This window comes from Glycine soja, chromosome 15, assembly GCF_004193775.1.
Source record: "Glycine soja cultivar W05 chromosome 15, ASM419377v2, whole genome shotgun sequence".
Lineage (NCBI taxonomy): Eukaryota > Viridiplantae > Streptophyta > Magnoliopsida > Fabales > Fabaceae > Glycine > Glycine soja.
Genome location: NC_041016.1, coordinates 17,659,996 through 17,683,575, shown reverse-complemented (window position 1 = coordinate 17,683,575; position 23,580 = coordinate 17,659,996). Strand labels below are relative to the sequence as shown.

At 32.7% G+C, this 23,580-nt stretch overlaps 1 protein-coding gene across 4 annotated transcripts in view; it reads right to left on the bottom strand.

Annotated features, from left to right (window-relative positions):
• Positions 1 to 23,348, bottom strand: part of LOC114387670 (3-oxoacyl-[acyl-carrier-protein] synthase II, chloroplastic-like) — a 32,239-nt gene extending 8,891 nt beyond the window's left edge. For 2 of the 4 annotated variants that reach the window (XM_028347874.1, XM_028347873.1), the window contains exons 1-10: positions 23,050 to 23,348; positions 18,971 to 19,173; positions 18,688 to 18,891; positions 13,081 to 13,191; positions 12,871 to 12,966; positions 12,689 to 12,734; positions 12,523 to 12,602; positions 6,998 to 7,066; positions 6,614 to 6,701; positions 3,343 to 3,497 (exon numbers count right to left, since the gene is read on the bottom strand). In XM_028347874.1, coding sequence (XP_028203675.1) covers positions 3,343 to 3,497; positions 6,614 to 6,701; positions 6,998 to 7,066; positions 12,523 to 12,602; positions 12,689 to 12,734; positions 12,871 to 12,966; positions 13,081 to 13,191; positions 18,688 to 18,891; positions 18,971 to 19,173; positions 23,050 to 23,179 — 1,182 coding nt within the window. In that variant the 5' untranslated portion in view covers positions 23,180 to 23,348. Of the gene's footprint in view, positions 1 to 2,327; positions 2,710 to 3,342; positions 3,498 to 6,613; positions 6,702 to 6,997; positions 7,067 to 12,522; positions 12,603 to 12,688; positions 12,735 to 12,870; positions 12,967 to 13,080; positions 13,192 to 18,687; positions 18,892 to 18,970; positions 19,174 to 23,049 lie in introns of those variants that run through there. The other 2 variants (XM_028347876.1, XM_028347875.1) reach the window with 2 other exon arrangements.
• Positions 23,349 to 23,580: the final 232 nt, after the last annotated feature.

Sequence of the window (23,580 nt, the reverse complement as noted above, 5' to 3'; positions counted from 1 at the left end):
GCACAATTTTACTTAATTTCTCATTTTATGCAAGAAGTTTTGTCTTCAAGTTTTGAGTTTAGCTTTTGTCTTTTAAAATGCAAAAAGTTCATAAGTATTTTCATAAATAAAATAACTAAAGACTTTGAAATAAAGTAAAATAAAGTATTTGACTATCTCTTTAAACCCATCAAATCAATAATCGTAACCTCTAGTTGAGGTCTATAAAATTGACTAAGAAAGCATCTCTTCATATCAGCCCAAATTTATATCGAATTGGGTGGCAATGGCATGTACCATGTAAAGGAAATTCCAATAAGAGATAAAAGGAACAATTGCAACTCGTGGTACTCATTTTGGCTTGCTTCCCCACATTGAGTTGTAAATCAGTCAATATGTTTAAGGGTAGACTTGTCATCTTTTCCAAAGAAAGTAGTAAAATTAGGGGTTTTGTATCCCTTTGGTAAAGATATCATTTTCTCCACCCATTTAGCATACATTTTCTAATAAATTGGACCCTTTATCAGGTTCAATTGTATGCTAAAATACTTCTTCAAAGATTTTGCTATGATACTTGGATCTATTGGCATAGAAGTAGCAATAGATAGCCCAAATTGATGTCCACCCCCTTATGGATTAACTACCAAAAATTGATTCCATGAGGGATCATTGTTCAGTAGAACATTGGTATTTTGCAACTGGGTTGTCCTAAATGTGACATGTCGATGTTTCCTACAACATTAAAGGGTCTACTTGCCAAGTTAACATGCCCACGAAAAAAAAAAGTTACTTTAAGTTGCATGATCACCAAACAATCCATTCCCACAGACACTGGACTGGTTATACCATTATTTTTTGAAATTTAATTGACTAAAGGTGAAACATTAACAAATGGTACATGCATATGATTCGATTGGACTGATGAAACAAATCATGTTGAAGGCATGGTCATATGGACATTTGGCATAGGTACTGCATTCGGCTTAACCTATCCCAATGGTGGTGCCTGAACAAGATTGCCTTGTCTCAAAAAAAGTGGTACTTCCTAAAATACATTTGGTTGAACTCCTACTAAAGGTCCTACCAAAATTGTATTCGGCTTAACCATATTCGGTTGATTTGAGGGTGCATGATTACTTCTTGAAAAACTTCCATTATGAGGGCTTTGATGTTTTTCATAGTTTTGTCCTACACCTTGGCTCGGTTATGTATTCCATTCTTGTGTATGTAAATCATGCATGTTTTGATGATGTTGAAAAGAAATCACTTGATAATGATTGTCATCATAAAAAAAGGGGAGAATGTGAATGTATGGATACATGATTTTGATGATGCCAAAGTAGAATCAAACAAGGTTGCTTCAAAGGAGAAACATTGCTTTAAGATTAATACAAGGTTGCTTCAACAAATAAATCCTTGCTTCAAGATTAACTAAAGATCAAGCATTGCCTCAAAACAAAGTGTTTCCAAGACATTCAAGGCTCTGGTAATGTTAAAAAGGGTTTTGAATTTGAATTTTGAACATGTAACCAATTACCAAATGTTTGTAATCGATTACCAGCAACGAAACTCTTGAAATTCAAATTCAAATGTCATGACCCTTCAAAATATAACTATGTAATTGATTACCAGAAACCTGTAATTGATTACCAGTGAAAAAATTTAGAAAAAAGCTTTTTGAAAAGACACATCTCTTCAAACCATTTTGAAAAGGCACAAAGGGCCTATATATGTGTGTGTTTGATTTCAAAAAGCAAGAGAGAGATATTCCAAGAGAATTTCATTGTCAAATTCTCTCTCAACAACTCTTGGGCAAACACTCGCAAATCTATTAAGAGTTCATCCAAGAACTTCAAATTGTATTATCCACTCTAAAGGAGAGAAATCTTTCTGTTCTTCTCAGAAAATCAATTGTAATAAAGAGACTGGTTGTCTCTTGAATTGTGAGTTTCCTAAACACAAGGGAAAGGGATTCCTTGGATGTTCAGAAGTTGTAAAAAGGATTTTTACAAAGATAGTGAAATATCTCAAGTGGGTTGCTTGAGGACTGGATGTAGGCACGGAAAGTGGCCGAACCAGTATAAATCGAGTTTGCATTTCTCTCTTCCCTTATCTCATTTATGTTATTGCAATCAATTTTGTCTTGCATGTTTAAAGAACATTATTAAATTGATTGTTGTTTCTTCTTCTGCATTCTGAGCCTATCATTTAGAAAGGGGTTAAAAGTTTGTTAGTGGGAATTGTAAGACTTAATTCACCTCCCGTCTTAAGTTATTAAGGCCACTTATCCAACAGTGTAAAGGATTATTGTTGAACTTTCTGCTAATTTAGATAATCTATGATCCATATCCTTAGAATTATGATATTTATTTTGTACCATAGATTTGACGATATCAATAAGTTGTTTTGATACCTAGTACATAATATCATGTATTCCCTAATTGATCTAGTTCCTAATGAACGACTTAGTCCTCATAGTATACGCCTTTGTTTCGACCATCATGGCTTCAATAGTAGAAATGACAGGTGGAGCAGAGACAGTTGACATTGGAGTCAAAGAAGTTACTGACATCATTGATGTAGGCATACCAAGTGTCATGGATTCGGTGGTTTTCTTGTTGCACGTCTTCTTTTGTGTTGGTTCCATATCTTTTGTAGTTTTACCAGTGTGCAAATGCATGGGCTGATTCAACTCAACCTTTGACTTGAACTTTGAGATTATTTCACCTACTAGAGTGCAAATGCAAAGACATGATTGAACTTTGTTGTCGCATTAAATTTAACCAATTGGATTGCCCAAGAGCTTCAACATGATTTCAAAATAAAGTTTGAACAATTTATGGTGAAGAGGGAAATCTTCTCTTCAATAATGGATTTACGTTAAAAAGGATAAATTAAAAATGAAAAAGGCAATTAGAATGAACAAGAAAAACAATATAGCTAGAAAATTATAGAAAATAGCTAAAAGATAAAGGCAATAGATTTGAATTTGAGTTGAAGGTCCTTTTCATAGTTACATTTTGGATATTTATAGAATAATCTTTCTACAACAGTTCACTAGTAACTATTGAATCCACAAACTTGGTGGTTTGAACCCATGATCTCCTTTCTCCTTAATTTTCAACCTCAATTCTAACTATCAATCATGTTTCCATCTTAATTGACTCAATCATATATTTTCAGTGGCCCTTATACTAAGCAAATTTAATTAATTAATTTTATAAAGATCTTTAGAATTATAAATGGGCTTCTAAATTCTCTTTGCCCCAATCGGCTCCTTCATTTGACAATCTCGAATTGATTACTATAATTAGTTATTGAAAATTTAACCTTGAGTTACCAACAAAATGAAAGAAAGTTTACCTCAAGATTTTGGCCAAAACAATGAATTAGAGCCTTATACTCCTTTAGATCTCCAATTGGTGTAGAAGTGGCATGTGCATTTATGTAGTTCACATCTTCCCTTGATATTCTAGAATGATTTAATGCCTTTTCCATGCAAAGAATAACACCAACCCCTATTTAAATGTGAAATAAAGAGACATAAGTACAACATGATAAGGTATAATTTGTTGGGATACATAGAGCTATTGTTAACAAACTTTTGATTTAGGTACATGCCAAAAGTGCAAAAGATTTAAAGGATAAAAGCTAGGTCTAGTTCATAACATATTTATGATCATGTATATTTATTTATAGTTCTACAACACATTTATTAATGGAATTTGTTTATTATTGCAAAAAATCCACATATTTTCACTTAAAAAAATATTCGAATATCATCATTTGAATGGAGAATAAGATGGTAATGATGAAGAACATTCTATTTTGGTAATCAAAAATGAAAACTATGGTGCAATCATCCAAATTATAATTAATGAGCAATAATTTTATGTCATAAATGTTAGACAAGTGGCCTCAGATATCTTAAGAAGGGGGGGTTGAATTAAGATATTCCAAACTACTTCCCCAATTAAAAATCTATTTGACTTTTTTAATTGAGTTATAAATTCCCTTAACAATGAACTTCTTAAATATTAATTCAAATAAAACAATTTGAATATGAATATAAAGCAATAATAAATAAAGGAGTTTAAGGGAAGAGAAAGTGCAAACTCAGATTTATACTGGTTCGGCCACACCCTTGTGCCTACGTCCAGTCCCCAAGCAACCCGCTTGAGAGTTCCACTATCTTGTAAATTCCTTTTACAAGTTCTAAACACACAAGGACAATCCTTCCTTTGTGTTTAGAATTCTTTTACAACAAGAGACCCTCGGTCTCTTAATCCCTTAGAGAATTAGAAGGAGAAGAAGAATGAATCTCTCTTGAAAGAGATAGATTTTACAATCTGAGCACTCAAATGATTCCTTAATGAATTGCAATTGAATTGGCCAAGGAATTCTTAAGAGGATAAATGATTTTGCTCTTTGAGAGAATAAACACTTGTTGTTCTGAAAAACTCTGAGCAAATTCGTGTTGTAAATCACATATATATAGACCATTGGTGGTCATGAAAAAGCCTTTTGAGAAGTTGTGACTCTTAGAATTATTTTTCTGAAAGTCTTGTCTGGTAATCGATTACAAGATTTGTGTAATCGATTACAGCTTTTAAAATTTGAATTAAAACGTTTATTAACTGCTGGTAATCGATTACCAAAATTGTGTAATCGATTACACAGTCTAAAATTTGAATTCAAATTTTTAGTAGCTGTTGTAAAGCATATTTGGCCACTGGTAATCGATTACATCCTCTAGTAATCGATTACCAGAGAGTAAATCCTTTGAAAAACACTTTTTAATTTAAATTACTTGGCCAAACCTTTTGCTAATTCAATTAGGAATTCCCTTCCTAATATACTAGTGATCTTCTTGATGTTGTGACTTGTATTCTTGAAGTATTGTCTTGAATTTAAACTTGAAAAGCCCATTTGCATTAATTGCATCATATCATCATGATCATCATCAAAACACCAAAGGCATTTGCATCTACAATAAATTCACAATAATAACTAAGACAATATATTGGCAAGATTTTCAGTTTTACTTCTAAAATGTGTTTTGGCTATATGTCACTTTTGATCCATTTTGTTTTAGTGTTGTTCTATTTTGGTATATTACTGCCCTGGCCATCATCATCATGTGTCATCGCCACCCATCACCTGTGTGTGCTAGCAACCTTGGGCCAACACCTCTGATCGCACGCTACCAACCCCGAGACATCACCATCGTGTGTCCATGACCTTTTCATAGATTAGATCTGCAACCACCATTGATGTTGCGTCACACGTCGCCATCTTCCCCATAACTAAATCTCTGGATGACCAAGCCCCACCGACGCACTCCACGCATCCATCCTTTGTGCAAGCACCCGACCTAACCCTTACACCGTCACCAAATCCACCATTAAATATCCAAATCAACGACCAACAACTCAATCTTAGAACAACAAAATCCAGATCCATCGATGTAGCAACAAATCCACCAAGAAATCCATATCCACTAGGATGTACACAATCCAAATGTGGTGAAGTGCCACAAGATGTATATCAAAACAATGAAGTCAATATGAGTTTGTCCCTAGCACGAATTTTGGGGCAAGTGATTTTGAGGTTGTGATCTTAGGGTTTTTTTTTTATTGATTTTGAGTTTGTGATTTTTTATTATTTTAGGGATTGAGGTAGTGATCTGATATGGTAATTGTTCTTCATCATCATTGAGATTGTTCTTTGTTAGTTTATAATTTTTAAAATATTATTACACAGTGACGGTGCTTAGTTGCCACTATATTACACTAACAATTTCAAAATTGAAAAAAAAGACCAAAATGAAACATTCAAAAATATTAAGCATCAAAATTAAACTTTTAAAACTTAATGTACCAAAACGGAACAACACTAAAACATAATGATTTTTTTAGCTTGCGTATATTCATTTATCATACTTATCTTATAATCTAGGTTTCTTCAAATAACAAACTCAAACTTTTGCATAACTATGACACAAGGAAAGTTCTCCCTAAATTAGGGTGTGTTGAAGGAGAATGTGGAGTTTTGTCTAATGTTTTTAAAAAATTAAACAAGAGAAACAACATTAAGCTTAAGGAGCATTTCAATTTAATCATGTGGTTTCTTGGATCATTAAGCCAAAGAAAACATGAGATTTTTATGTGCAAAAATGTTTACAGAGTTTAACATATACAAAACATGAGTTTCTCTTCAATTTAATTTTGCTCTATATTATTATTCAATTCTTGCTAGAATTAGTTGAGATTTTGTACTTAGATTTTAGGGGACTAATGATTTGGTGGCTCATTCACTTATTTATGTTGATGCAAGTGGTGCATTAGATTAATGACAATAAGCCTTAGATTTCTATTTGGTGGGCTTTGTAGTTCATATTAGATTTCAATTGTTGAAACTTCTAAATTCTTCCATGTTATGTTTTTAAAAACCTTTGATATTCAAATCAAACAACTCAAACTATAGTATATTAGAATTATATTTTGGGTGGAAGAGGTGTTTTGACTTTGGTCCTAAACCGGGGGAGGAACTTTAAGACACATGTTATTATCATCAACATATTAGTCTATAATTTATAATAGTTCTCTATGAACATACATATATGACATTTTACCATCATTAGGATGTGGTTGAGTAACATGATAAGCATCAAAGGTGAAACTTCCACCAAGGAACTCTGCATATATATTTGCACCTCTTTTCTGAAATATAAAAAGTTACTAGAATCATATATGTCAAAACAATAAGATGTAACATGAAAGAAATGATATCTTATGCCAATGACAATGAGAATCCTAAAGTAAGGTTCTAACATGGGATAGGACAATGAATGTATCAATGTGTTTTTATATCATTGGAATAATTGAAGGATGAGATAGATATTATCAATTAATTGCATATATTTGTATATTACAATAACATTAATATTCTACAACATGATGTGAAGTTCTTCTAAGATGGGTTTTTTTTTCCAATTATTAAATTAAAATGTAAGTACCTTAGCGTGCTCTAATTCTTCCAAAAGCAAAACACCAGCACCTTCTCCTAAGACAAATCCATCACGATTCTGACATTCAACACATGAAAACTAATTGTTAATAAAAATACATGATAAGATAGAGAACACAGTTTAAGAAATTTAATTGTTTAGTATCCATGTAAAATTTGATTCATGCATCCATAATTGTCAAAAGTTGTTTAAACATTAAAAAGGCTTAAATATGTTTATACTCCTTGCTATATACACCTTTTTGGTGTTTGCTCCCTGATTAAAAAAATGTGTTTGATCCCTGGTATTGAAAATTTTTGTTCTAGGTCCCTATTATCAGTTAAGTTATGGTGTGTCCTTTAAATATTTTGAGATACAACTTTTGGCAACTAAAAAATTGTTCGTATTTGTTTCAAAAATTAAATTACAATTTATAGCGGTTAAAAACTATCAGAATCAATTAAAGGGGAAAAAAAAGAAACAGACGAATAGATTTATGCTCCTTCACCAGCCCTTCTTATTATTTAAACAAACAAACATATTTGTGAATCACTCCACATCCATTAGAACACCGACAAACCAAAAGTAGTAAATCATAAATTTTCACCAACAAACCAAAACCACAAATCACAATGGAAGAAAAATAGATGAAAACATTTAAATCCTAATCCTTGTCACGATGCACCATCTCCAAACACTGCATGCAGTTCCAACCCTCCATCATTGAACAATGCACCCACCTTCATCATTCGCAATCATGCCTAAACCTCATCCTCCCCAATGTAATCGTGCCTCCACCTTCCCGATCTCAAATCCCATAACATGTTCTTCTCCCTCCCCCATGATTGTCTTTGATTTCTTCATCAATGACCCATCATTTGAATCTCGTAATGATGTCCAAGAGCATATTCATCGTATTCAAGGCCATATCTACCTTTGCAAGGGACTCAAGTTGATGAACGGGTTGTCGACAGTGACATTGGTTTCAGTTTTGAGGCAAAAATCATGATTTTGACATTGGACTGATTCTAGGGGTGATGATAAGTCGGTCTGCTTGGCGTCGAGATTGAATTGGGACAACGATGACGAGACAGTTCTGCTCGATGCTGAAGATGGTGGTAAGGGAGAAGCATGAGGCTGGTACTAAAGTAAGGATGGCAAAGTGTACCTAGACCTATGGGTACCCACAATATTGGAGAGGGGTACAAGGCATGTATATACCCAAAACTTTATGTGAGGATGGGTGCGGGTACAGGTACAGGTACTACAGTACCCAACCTGCCCCGCTCACACACATACATATAATTAGTCATGAAAAATAATTATATTTTTTATGACGAAACTCTAAGTTTGTAATCTCTAACAATATCATTATTAAAGAGTGGAAAATATTAAGCCTTTAATTAGAGTTTTTGTTAAGTGATTAAAGTATTAACTTTAACAATCGCTATGTTGAATGATTATCTTTGTAATTTTGTTTATTTATGACTTGAGTTTGGACAAACCAATGTTATGTTTGTTTATTTTTAATATTATATATGTATGCTTTTAATGTTATGCTTGAATTATTTAAGAATGAAATTTTACTATAATTGAAGTAATTGTTTTAATTAATTTTTTATTGGTTTATTATTATTAACCATATATATAAGTAATGTGTAGATCGCAGTATGAGTATCTAAGAACCTAGCGGGTACAGAGATGAGTATTAAAATTGCTACCTACGCGGGTATGAGGCCGAGTATAGGTATTATTTTAAACACAGGTATGCGAATAGGTACAATAGGACCCTACCCAAACCCCACCCATTAGACGAAACTAGAGAAATGCGTTTGTTTCTTGATACGAATCCCAAGGAAACAAATTGGCCCAATAAAAACTCACCACGTCAGTGAGAGAAGGTGACCTCTTTTGCATTTGTGCTTTTTATTGCTTTAATTTATTATGGCTGCTTTTAGACCGCCAAAATTTGTAATTTAATACTACAGACAAATATTGATAGTTTTTGAGTCGTCGCTGCCCGTATTTCGAGATATTTAACTTGCACTTCATATCATAACTGACAACAAGGACCTAGGACAAATTTTTTCAAATATCAAGTATCAAAAATGAAGAAAAAATTTATCAAAAAGCAAACATAAAAAAGTGTATATATCAAAGATCACATACATATTTAAGTCTATTAGAAATATTGAAACTAATGTTGTAAATTTTGCTCATATAACAATTTAGTAGAATTTTCCATCATCATTCATTCAATTAAGTCTCTTCATAGTTCCTCAAAACAGTAGACAAAAAAAACTTTTGATTGGTGTGATTTCATTTTTTAAAAACTTCTTTCAATTTCTTAAAAACTTATTAGTATATAAATGCCTAAGAAGTATGAACTCAACCCATACATTGGATTGATAAACATATATAAACAAAGAGGCTCACTAATTTTTTAAAATAATATATTAAAAAGTTGTAATTACCTTTTCTCAGACAGATTCTGCATACTCAAAAGCAAAACTACTAGAAGGAGAAAAAAATGGAAAGACAATCATGTTTTCTGAGTCAAAGTGCATATATTAGCAACTGTGCATGTCGCTAAGGATAACTTTAGTCAGGGGGTATACATTAGAAGCTATAGATCACTGAGGGATCATCAAAAGATGTGTTGCACAATAATTTAGTGAAGACAAACATGTCTACATTATTCAGAAGCACACATCACAACTTACAAGTCATGAGGCATACACCAATTTACTTAAGCATTAATTCTAAAGCTAGAATTTCTCTAGAAGACTTGAAGAAATTCAAAAGAAATGAACTCAAAGAAGACAACAAGTCCTAGCCAAGAACAAGCAACTAGAAGATTAAAGCACAATACACTATGATAATCAAAGCATCTCTCCAGAGAACATGTTGCAGGTCAATTTTTAAAAGACTTCACATGCTATAGAAGACCAAAAAAACATAATGGATACATTTCAAATTTCAAATGTTCAAGCTATCAACAAAGATGTAGAAAAGAGTAGAGAATAGTGAAACAGCTCTAGAAGAGTCCAAAGCTGCACAAGACTTGGATGAGAATATCTGAGGTTAGCCACTAGTTGTAGAACTTGGAGAAATCATACAATATTTGGATTTTCGAATTATACCTCTAATGACCGTAAACAACTAACTCCAATGTTTATATAAGGATGCAAATTCAAAGTAACAAATTGAAAGGAAGAAGTGTCAAAAAGAAAGGGTAAAGTCAAAAAAGAGTCAATCGAGAATATCCCTATCAAAAGAATCCTCTTTAGCAAAAACACTCTATGTTAGAGCCAAATCTAAAAAAGTATTTGTAAACACCTTCATCAAATAAGCCTCGATAGAAAGTGTCCCTAAAGGTATAGTGTCCATCCTCTTAAGATAGCAGAAAAAATTAGTAAGGATAATCAAGAGATTACTACTTTTGAAGTTGTGTGTGAACAAAGTAGGTGTTGTGCGAATCTTGTAGCACTTGTTATTGAGGGTGTGAATCCTAGATATGTTTTTTGAAAGAATACTTAGGTAAAGCCTACAAAGGCTTAGGAAATATTGGAAGTTTTGCCTATAGAGGCAAGTAAAGAATACTTAGTGGAGTATGCATATGTTTAAAATATTTAGTGTGTTGTATCCTTCCTTACTATTTCTCATTTACATTTAGTGGTTGCTATTTCTTTTATGTTTGGGAAAACCTTGTTTTAGAAAATTATAACTTTAATATTTTATTCTAAGGTTTTTCTAAATTAGTTTCAACAATCATCTACTCTACATCAGAAAGATAAAACCATAATTTGTGAAAAAGAAAACATGTGAATCTTAAGAATAGCTCTTGAAGCAATATTTAATGTTTTAACTTTGAGATGTTTCATCATATCATTATTTTATCCAAGTACATTAGAAGGATATACCTTACTCCTAAAACCACTTTTGATTTCCAAGCAAGAAGCTTGAGGAAGAAAAATCAAAAACAAGTATTTTTGTGCAAAAATGGCCTAGTTAGTTTGTGTCAATATTCAACTCTCATTCTTTAAATGAGAAACATAATAAAAGAACAAAATTAACCATTAAAATTTTTATATTCTTGTATATTCATTTTCTTTCTATGATAACAAGTCTAAAAAATACTTAAGAGACATTTAATATTTTATATTTTAAATTGACATTCTTGAAGGTCTAAAATAGTTAATTTTTTCCAATAATGTTATCATCTTTCAAATGTCCATTTATATTGAGGTGTAAAATAAATCTAGAGTTAAAAAATAGGAATAAATTACATTTTGAATAAAATATGATTATGATCCATAATACTTGCCTGAGTTTTATTTTTTTTTTCTAATAAAAAAAGTTTTTTTTTTATTTACTCCCTAATAAAATAAAAAATTTGTGTTTAGTTCTTTATGTTTTTTTAGTCCATAATAAATAAGTGAATTTTGTGTTTATTTCCTATTCATTTTTTCATTTTTTATTAGTCCCTTTGAAAAAGACTAATAACAAATATAAAAAATTATTTGAAAATAAACAAAAATCGATTAATTTATCTAGAATTAAAAAAGTATTAAGAATAAAAAAAATTATTGTTTTATTATGAACTTAATGCAAATAAAAAATTTATCAGGAACAAACACAAAATTTAAATATTATTGAATATCATAAACATATTTTAGTCTTATATTTTTGTCAATAAACTTTTCATGATTTATGATTTTTGTTCCTAAACTTTTCAAAGACCACCCAACATCTCTCAACTTTTTTGACCTACATAGCTTTTAGTCTGTTGTGTCTATTTTATCTGTTAAAAATGATGATGTGACAATTGTTGATTGATTATTATTTTACTATGATTCATTTTTTGGCAGCTTTTAACAAGCAAGAAATGATATTTGTAAAGGACTAAATAAGTTGAATTGCTTCATCTACGTAAACTTTCACTGCCATGACCCCTATCTCTCGTACCCAAGTAACTCATGCAAGAAACGAAAATCCTCAAACTAACAAATTAGTTGCCATGTTGTAACCCTTTCATTCTTTCAAATCAAACAAAAATACCCCTCTCTTATGACCACTGCACCATGCTCTCCCCCTCCGTCTCCGAGGTGATTTTCGGCAACCACCATCACTCCCTCCACGCAGTGGGCCGACACAACAGAGGCGCCACTGCACACATGGGCAACCAGGGCCCTCTTCTTCTTAATTTGCTTCACCTTAGAGGTTAGAGTGGATGATCGTAACATGAAGCCCTCTTCTTCTCTATTGTGTTTGTATTTTTTTTTTTTACTTTTTACTTTGGGTTGCACGAAGGAATTTTTTTGCTGTCAATTTTTTAAATGGGAGGGTTTGAAGGATGATTGGGAGTTGACGAGGGTTTGAAGGTGCTTCTGCAATAGGTGTTACTGTGATAAATTATTCAAGCAATTTCTCACAGTTTATAACGGCCAGAAAATATAAGAAAATAAAAATAGTGTCACGTAGGCCATAATAATAGTAAAAACAAGAAAGCAATAGGAGTTTTGTAGTATTACAGTATCCCAAGGGCGTGAAGCTTTAGAAGGATCACTATTTCTCCGTGAGAGTGTCCTACATGCCACAAAGCCTCCTAGGCCTACACCAATTATTGTTGGATAGGTATCATCATATTTATGCTAAGAAAATCATGCACATCAGAAAGAATAAGTTAAAATAGTATACCAATTGGTACAATAGCACCATCTGAGCCACCACAAAGCATCAAGTCCTGCAATTACTTACATTTTTAATGTTTTCAATAAAATAACTATATAATTACACTAAACTTGTTTTAAGAAATAAAAGATTGGTAAAATATGAGAAATCTACCATCTAATAAGCAAATGCTGAAGTGAGATACTTACAGCTTCACCTCTAATGATATGGTTTGCAGCATTCAATATACAAAAATTACTAGTAGCACACGCTGTAGAGATTGAATAATTAGGGCCCATCCACCCCTAAAGTTTTCATATGATAAATAAATAATTGGTTAGAAGCTATATATAGACAAATTAAAAATCAAGGCCTCTGTATATGGTGTCCATAACATGTGCTAAATTTTATACACAAACCAGATCCATTGCGAGTATGGCAGAACCCATATTTGTTGTTGCAAAGGGTATAGTAAAAGGATTAATCCTCTTATATGAGACTCGAAAAGCTTCAACAGCATCATAACAAATCTGTTCAACACAAATAAGAAAAGGGCAAAGAGTCAATAAAAGGCCAGTATCGTGTAGAATACAGTGATGGCCTAACCAAATTTGGAATATTGATAGAAAGGGATATGATAAAATGAAATGGAACATAACAAAATGAAGGATTAAATAACTTTTTATCACTATAAAATAGGATTTCTTTTAGTCTTTCAAAGTTTTTGTTTTAGGTATTGCTTCAAAGATATAATTTTTTTAGTCCTTGTTATTAAGTAACAACATTAATTAATGATGTAACAATGACGTTGATAACTTATTGACTTGTAACATCATTAAGGAGTTTGACAGAGTAATCATGCATAATTTTTTTATACACTTTATTTTTAAATCCTTCATCAACCGGTCTGATATCATCAATTATTTTGAATAAATGAGGATTTAAAAACATAGTTAAAAAAATCACACATAATTATCCTATTAAGCTGGATGATGTGATAAGTTTTTTTAACTTGTTATTCATTATTTAATTTTTTTAATTTAATAATAGAAACTAAAATCAATTTTAACAGAGGATTAAAATCAAAACAAATTTTTCATAGGACTAAGATAAAAACTTTTATTTTATAGGAACAAAAGGATATTTAAACCTAAAATAAAACCTTTATTTTATTTACTTGGATGTGTTGTGATGCAATGAATAAACAAAATTCTAATTCATCTTATTCCTTCCAAATTGGGGAGAAAGATAAATGAAGGTAAAATAATCGAATTAAGACATAATAGGTGTAACACATTTCCATTTCATTATTCTCATTTTACCAATCAAAAACAATGAACACTACTAGAATGTTAACTAGTTGGCATTTTTACCAATCAAAAAACCGATGTTAACAAGAGCACGGTGACATTTTTGTAAATAATTCGAGTTAGTTAACATTGGTTTTATCAAAAACGATGTTAACTAGTTGAGGTTAACATCGGTTATTTAAAAAATCGATGTTGGGGCATGACGAAAGAGTGAGCGATAAGGGTTCAAGAGGACTGCATGTTATCACTCCAACTGTAAAAGATTTGCAACAAGCTCACTTGTATGTGTTGAATAATAGTAATGAAGTTTTGCCATACATACTTCGGCATGAAGGTTTAGTGAAAGTAATCCAAAAATTTCGAAGAACTAGGTCTTGAAAAAGCATAACAAGACTTTCCTAGATTGGTTTAAAGATAGAATCTTTGCTGATGATAATGCTTCTGAAACATTAAGAAAGCTAGCAGATAGGCCTAAAAGAAATGTTATAACTTGGCAAGGATACGATATAAACAAGTATTCCTTTTATACAAAAGCACAAGACGAGAAAAGTACAATGCAAAACAATGGGGTCACCCTAAGGGCTGAATCTCAACACTTCACCAGTGTACATGATGACAATCCATGTGTAGCTTCCATCCCTTACTTTGGGTTCATTGAAGAAATTTGGGAGCTTAACTATGTCAAATTTATTGTCTGTGTTTTCAAATGTAAATGGGTTGACAATAACACCGGTGTACGGATCGATGATGTAGGATTTACATTGGTAGATCTAAAGAAACTCGCTTACCAGAATGACCCTTTCATCATGGCAGAACAAGCTAAACAAGTATTTTATGTTCAAGACCCTTGTGATGAAAGGTGATCAGTGGTTCTACACGAGAAAACAATTGGTGTTAATGTTGAAGATGATGATTTATACATTGATACTTATGTTAGTCCTTTGTCGGCTAACATCGTCAAAGAGGAAGAAGCTGACGGCATTCATGCTAATCGTAATGATCATGATAAAGGAGAATTAATTAACATCGTCTAATGCAATTTTCTTATTATGTATTGCATTTCAGTTCATTCATTTACATAACTTATTCAGTTTTGTGATAATCTTAATTAACTAATGTTTTTTTCTTTACATGCAAATGGCTACATCAGCCAGCTATCCTCCTCCTCCTCCTCCTCCTGGTGCAGCATCACAGTCACCGTCTACCTTGAAGCGGGCAAGAAAAGTCACACATCTAAGATCATTGGCGACTACACCAGTTGGGGTAGAGAGACCGCTGGTCCATGTCGATTCTGCGACCGGGAAGGCCGACGGTCCCCACAGTAAGAAGTTAAGAACATATTTGGGGATCGTCGCTCGTGATAAGGTCGATGTCACATATGAGAAATGGAAGTAAGTTCCTACTGCTCAGAAGGATTTGATATGGGAGGATATTCAGGTATTTTAGTTAAATCTTTCATTTTATTCATTGATAATAAAATTGTAATTTAGTAACAATAGAATGTAAATTTTTGTTTGTCAAGCTGAATTTGATATACCTAAAGCATCTGATCAGAGGAAAAAAAAAAGAAATACTTCAGACTGTGGGGGAGCGATGGAGACATTTCAAGTCTGATTTGATGTCAAAATGGGCACTTGCAGCCGACAAGGAAAGTGACGACGACACTGTATGCAAAAAGTATGACATTAGCAAGGAGAAGTGGGCCCAATTTTGTCAGACCTGCAGAGACCCTTCGTGGGAGGTAACTAATTTGTGATTTTCATTGTTTTCAACTTTAAATTCACTTATTATAATACATTGTAATCATGAGTTTCATTAATGTTGAATTTTTGCAGGATGTGCAAAAAAAGACACAGGCCATCCAGAAGCAAAACACAGCCCCTCACGTGTTATCTCGTGGGGGTTATGAATATTTAGAAAACAAGTTGATGAATGAGAAGAGAAAGAAAAAATTGGAGGAAGATGCTCAATCCGGAAGCACTGGCACCATGATTGATCCCCCATCTCCCATCAGACAACACGTGAAGTGGAAGATGACCCGCACCAAGAAACCTGGTCAGATGACGTCTGAGGCAGCAAAGGAAATTCCTGATAAGATTGTAAGTCACTTTCCATTAATAATTATAATTATTTATGTTTATTGTGTGATTGACTAAACGAATAAATATGTTTTGTACCGGATTCGTTGCAAGCGTCATAGGGTTCCTTTGTCCCCCATGGACGTTAGGATGTCCTGACTGCTGCCATTGGGTGACCAGAACACCCTGGTCGTGTGCGTGCTACTGGAGCTGGTGTGACGATCAAGAAATACTTTGGACCGGCTCCAAGGACCTCCCACACGTCTTTCTCCATGGCTCCCAAAGACTTGGAGTAGCTAGCACAACAAATTAGGGACCAGTTGGAGGAGTCAATCACACAAAAAGTGACTCGACAACTAATGTTGTCCTTCAGCCAGATGCAGTTCTAGTTTCAATCACAGATGCAATCACAGGGACTAGCACTACCTTCTTGAGCCTGAGGTTGGTCCTTCAGCTGCTCGTGTCAGCACAAAGGAGAGTTGTGTTGATCCCTCAGGGAACGATCCAGACAGGGTGACTCAGACAAATGTGGGTTGTACATTGAAGAAAATCCTCCCTGCCTGGTTGCCCTAGGAAGAGTTTATGAGGGATCCACAACCGTTCACAACATTCCTTTGTTGCATGATCAAGTGAAGGTTGGTGTTGAGGAGGTTAGAGATATAGATGCTCCCATTCCTATACCCACTGAAGAGGTTAAGTTAGTGGGGCAGACACTTAACACCTTCCTTGCTTGGCTGACACATCTGGTCAAGCGTTTATCAGAACAAATATTTCAGTGTCATCAAATAATTTTTTTCAATTAGTGTTCACTGTAATTAAATTATGTTAGTTAACTATGTTGGATAAACAGAGAGCTGTGGGACTAGCAAAACCTGCAGATAGGCCGGATCATGAGGTCGATGATCCCATATATGTAATGACATTGACCATTCCACAACTTTTTCTAAAGCCATTGCAGGTTATGTGGGATGCTACCATGTTCAGGGTGTTTAATGAAGACTTCCCCTTGTACATAAAGCATGGAGATCTGTCTGATATAGCACACGGTGGTCAATGTCTCAGCATCTTTGTTATACAGTTGTGAATTCTGTAAGTCAATTTATACATAACTTACTTTGTGTTAACAACAATAGGCATATGACTGAGACAAGTATGCGAATGGGAAATTCCGATGTGTATGGATTCCTCGAGCCACAGTCCATCTAGAGATTTGGGCAATTGTAATTTGAATCAAAAAGTTACATGAAGAACTGAATGTAGAATTCAAAACAGAATGTGTACGTAGGAGCCTACCTGAATGGGTAAGTTAAACTGAAGAAATGAATTTAAATAATGTATAATACTATAATAACCTATATTGGTCTCCACTACAGTGAATATTGGCAAATGGTCATCATTTTGCCTAAGGTAAATATTGTCATCTGATTTTGTTCGTTGCATAATAGGCCAAACAACTACCTCAAAGGAATAATTAATAGGTCAGTGTTGTTTTTCAATACATTTGCATTAGCATTAGTCGAGAACATCAATATTTTAATTGTACAATAAGCATCCATGTTTGTATTCAACAGTGCTTTGAAAGGACTTGATGATACTCCACAAACTAAATCCAAGGCTGGTGCTAGGTGGATTGTTGTTAAAGTAAGTGATTTAAACAATGTTTTTCTACTTATATTTTATGTCTGTGTAGACTAATTTGTAGTTAACGTTGAATATCTAAATTTCATTATGTATTTAGTGTAACAGACAAAAAGGAAGCACTGAGTGTGGCTATTACGTGATGCACTAGATGTCAACTATAATCTTAGGAAGTTTCAAGAATAATTGGAAACGGTAATTGTTTAATTCAAACAAATTTGATTTTGTTATGATTGATATTATACTATTAACTTATGTTTTATTTTATCATGCAGTATTTCAATGATGCTAGACCATTAGAACTAGAGAGATTGAAGGTGTTTTGCATCCAGTGGGCAAAGTATTATTTGAAAGTTAGAAATGAAACTTAGGATGTTTAGGAAATTTTGTAATTTTAGTTTACTTGCTTTACATTTTTTACAATTCATGTCTCCTTTTAACATTAAATATTCTTTTAATTCATAGTTATTAATAAATTTCTCATGGAATTTTTCTGCTAAAAATTGTTTCAAATCAGAATGCAAATTATATATGTTGTGTTGTGTGGTCTAATTTAAAATTTACAAGTTAATTTTTGGGTTTATTGAAAAAACAGACAGTGTATTAAAAAAATTCCTTAAAAAAACTTCGGTTTTTTAAAAAAACCGATGTTGACCTACACTAACAACATCGATTTTCTAACAAATAGATGTTAATGTATAATAACATTGGCAATTAACATCGGTTTTTGTTTAAAATCGTTAACATTGGCAGTTAACATCAGTTTTGTAAAAAACTGATGTTAACTGCCAACGTTGGTATGAACATATATACCTTTTTGTTGTGTAATTCTTATTATATAATATCGGTTATTTAAATAATCGATGTTGTTATTTTACGTTATAACGATAATACTTTCAACATCGGTTAATAACCGATGTTGAAAGTCTTAAATATTCGATTTTAAAAGCTTATTTTCTAGTAGGGGAAAAAATTCTATTATATTTGTTAAGTTATTTACCTGCATGCCACCCATTGCTGAACCAATCAAAATCCCACATTTTTGTTTATTTAACTCATCCATTATGTCTTGAGTAATTCCACCATCCACCAAGGCCTTTTTCCCTGCCGTTAGCAAATACAACATATATTTATCCATCCTCTTTGAAAGTTTTGGTGCTACCCAACCATCAGTTGAAAAGGACTTGATCTCACCACCTATTCTCTGGAGACATAAATTGTTGAGAACAAAAACTACACCACACAACCACTAAGAATGCAATTTGAAATAGAATATTATGTACCGTTGGAAATTCTTCACAGTCAAAAGTATCAATCTTGCTTATCCCGCTAACACCCTCAAGTAAATTACTATAGAAGACATCAGGATCATGACCAAGTGGTGTAACCACACTCATGCCTGTCACAACTACTCGCCTGTGTTTTGTAGGTTTTCTCATTATTGTAGCGTCTTGAGTAGGTTGCAAAGCTACAACCATCGCTTTACATTAAATTTTACAAATGCAAGGCACAATTCAATGATTATATGAATAATTGATTATGATTTGAACTGTGGTCAGAGAATGGTTTTCATGCCAACACAACTTAATAGTTTAAACTCCTACCATTCAAGAAAGTCAATAATGTTGAATGGAAGTGAATGCCTTCCACTAAGAAACAAGTAAATAGATGCATAGTTGATAAGTTAAGAAACAATAATCCTAAAGGTTACATCAAAATTGAAAGTGCTAGGAAGTACATGACGATAAAAGTTGAAGATAGACATCCCATTTTGGTTGCCAAAGTGGTAAATTTTTAAAATTTTTTGGTACTCACTTTCTAAAGCCCACTACTAAAAAATACATTTATAACATCATCAATTTAACATTAATTTTATGAAAATCGATGTTAACATAAAAGCAGCGGCAATTTTGTAAATAAAATGACTTTGTTAACATTGGTTTTATAAAAATTGATGTTGTGTATATCTCTTAACATTGATTATGATTAAAATCGATGTTATTTTTTGTTCGTTAACATCGATTTGCTCATAACCGATGTTAAGAAATATACACAACTTCGGTTATTAAAAAATTGTTGTTAGTTTTTCTAAACAGTGTCTTGCCTACTGCCTTATTCTTCTCTTATACCATAATTAGATATGAATCTCACCACAAAGAAACATTCTTTGAAGAAAGAAAAGTCATGCCTCAAGGACTACCTCCACCTCATTCATTCTCACCAAATGCTCCATCTCACCATCAATCAACTCAATCAGGTTCCATAATTTTGTTCATTCTATACGATTTTCAATTCTCATTCTAAAAAATTTTCTGATTGTTCTTTCTAAACACTCTATGATTCATTTTCCTTCTTCTTTGTCCCATAGGTCATCCGCATTCACGGCTTCAAGAAAATCCACCATGCTCCTAAGGTTTTGTTCTCTCTCACACTAATTTAATGTGTTGTTTCGCTGCCGCACTAATTTTGTGCCTATTCTCATTGTTTTTCCTTAGGTTTTTCTAATTCAATGGTAATTAAGTAAAATTAAAAGATACACATTGAAGTAATAGTCTAGGATCTGTGTTTGCGCTCCATGAATCTTCGATGAACAAGAGAATGTTCTCGAATAGGTTTTCCTTTCAAGAAAAACTGCTAAAACACAAGTTGTCACTTTCCAGGACCAAAGGATATATTAGTTCACCAACTTTCTACAAATATTATGTTCATATACATATAAGAATTTTCTAATTTTTCTAAACCAAGAATTATATGCATATGAACATAAATATTTGTAGAAAATGGGTGAACTAATATATCCTTTGGTCTAGAAAAGTGACAACTTGTGTTGCTTTGGTCCCTGAAAGTGTTTGTCTATATAAATTGTTCTCCAAAAGCAATGGTAGCAATTTGAAGATTATTATTATTAATTTTTTTGCAAAAAATGACATTGGTTGGTCTAAAATTGATGTAAAATGTGTCTTAACATCAGGGTTTTGGCTAAAACGGATGCTGTAAAGACACCTTCTACATCGGTTTTGGCCAAAACCGATGTGGTAAGCACATTCGACATCGGTTCTATCAAAAACTAATGTTGTATATGACTTTCAATATCAATTTTTTTCATAACTGATGTAGAAAGTACTATATCATATACAATTTTGACCATATTTCTACATCAATTTCAGTCAGAACCAATGTAGATATTGATTTTTAATATCATTTTTTAAAATTGATGTTGAAAGTGCCTACTTTCAATGACGTTCATTTCAACTTCGGTATTTAGAACCGATATTGAAACTTCTCCATAACCGATGTTAAAGTCCTTTTATATAGTAGTGGTCATCTAATGTATTTATATCTAGATTTTTTTAAACCACTACAAAACTAGAACTAGTGGTGTAAAATTGCTAAAAGGAGATTTTGACGATTTTTAACTTCTATAAATTAAAAATAATGTTATGTTGTGGTAATTCATCAACCAGGACCAACAACAAAGAGGTTGGTGTAAGTGGTCCAGATTGGATTGAATTATGTCTATTTTTCAACTCAATTAATTAAACTTAACTTAGTTAGATTGGATTGAGTTTACATTTTTTTTAATTCAATCCAACTTTAATTAGATTATATTAGATTGGTTATAAGGTTGGACCATTAAAAATTGCCACCTCTTTAAGTTTTGAAAAAAAAACCTCAAATTCAAAAATAATAAGGATGTTTTTAAAAATCATTCTTCATAAAACATTGTATTATTCATATGATAAACAAAAAAAAAACCATAAATATATACTTACAGTATCATTTATAAAATAATGTATTATCTTAAAATAAATAGAAAAGGATAAACTTCAAAATAATGTATTACATTAAGATAAACAATGTATTATCTTGAGGATGGGGTGTGCTTAATTTAGGATTCTATATTAGTAATTTAATTGTACGTGGGTTGGATTGGGTTTTGGTAGGGTCCAAAACTCTAAATTCATCACCAATCCAATTTTAATTAAGTTCATTAAACTAAAACCATTTAACAATTACTATGGCCCCAACAATATTGCTTTTGGCCTCTACTAGCCAAGAGAAATTATCAAACTACCCTCCCCCCCCCCCCCCACCCTTCCCCTCCTCCCTTATCTTCATTCTCCTCTCCCTTTTTCCTTTTCTTCATTCATTCTCCCTTTTTTTCTCTCCCTCTCTTCATTCTCTGCATTCACACGCTGTCAATTTTTTTTTGTTTTCATAGTTAAAACGGAATCACGATTCTATTTTTTTCAGTTTTGTTATTGCTCAACTGAATCATAATTTTGTTGTATAACAAGTTTTGTTACACAACGGAATCAAAATTATGTTGTGCAATGCATTATGTAATACAACAGAATCATGATTTTGTTGTGTAACAAAATTTGTTGCACCAATTCCATTGTGTAATATTTTAGGTAACACAATAAAATATGACACAATGGAATCACGATTCCATTATGCTGTGTATTTTTTAAATAAATATATTTTTTGTATTGATTATATAGGTCAAAGGATTAAAATACATTTATATCTGACGAGATTACAATGTTAGCTGGATGGAGAAATATGGTACAAGATTAATGATGAAAATAATGGTATGCGAGATAATAATGATGAAAATGTGGGTGGTGAAGACATTGTTATGCAGATGCAACCTAACCATCCTAAAATTTCTAGTTATTTCATAACTAATAAGGTATATTTCGTTAAACTTTTATTTGTATGTGTTTTGTGTCTTGTTACCGAATAATTTTTTCGATTTTATCAGGTTTTTCAAGAACGCAATGATTTGTTAAATTGGACTCCACATGTGGGGAAAGAGTACGGATTTTTCAAGCTTTCTTTTTAAGAATTGTTGTCCCTTGCCTCTTGTTATACCACAATGGAGAAGTTATTGCACACTTGAATATCACTCATGACAAAAGCCTTACAATTAATGCATACAAACTTTCAACTTAATGCAATTTCAATAAGTTAGAGGATCTCTATCCTTCTTTTCTGTCCAACGTCCGCATGCTCCACCACAAAACTAAACCCCCCACCTCAAAAATTAGTGTGCCACCACTCACTGCCCAAGGCTTCTCCCTCATTCACACTACCGCAGAGCATCATATATAACGAGGCATGCATTTTCAGATCTAGATCTGACGGCATTTCAAGATTCACTTTTCTTAGTGTTTTTTGTCGTTGTCCCTCTACCATGAAGTTTGGTGCGTCGTTGGCCAAGGTCCCCCCTCACCGTCGCTTGATTTAGATCTGGATGTGTTTTGATTTTGTTTTTTGTTGTGTTTTGAGATCCAAATCTGTTATTGTTGTGGTTTGATTTTTTTTTTAACTCGTCTAAAGACTATAAGTAAATTACCTGAACGAGGCACAAGATTGCAATGCTTCACAAGGTTGGAGTTGGGAAGGTGCTTCCTCCAAGTGGCAACCAGGTGGTTCCTCCAAGTGGCAACCAGGCACGTACAAAATGGAGAGGCTATGGAAGTCATATGGAGGAAATGAGAAGTGCAGAATGACAGCGAGTTAGTGACAGTGAAGGAGAAGTAGAAAATTGCGATGAAGGTCACGTTCTATTTATTTTATGAAAACTCAGAAGACGCTGGTTTTATGAACACTGAATGGTGGTTGCTTTGCCTAAAAATATTGATGAATATTAAACCTGTCTATATCTACCACTCTCTACTTACAACTGCTTTAATAAACAACACTTACTAAATTTTGCTGTTAAAAAAAACATTTGCCATATGTTTTTGGTGTACTACAGAACATGCCCACGAATCACATAAAGCATAAGATCTACGGTGACATTTTTTTCCAAAATAAATGTTGGTTAAAATAATTATAAAAATATAAAAGAAAACTAGACAGAAATATAATCACCTTTCTTGTT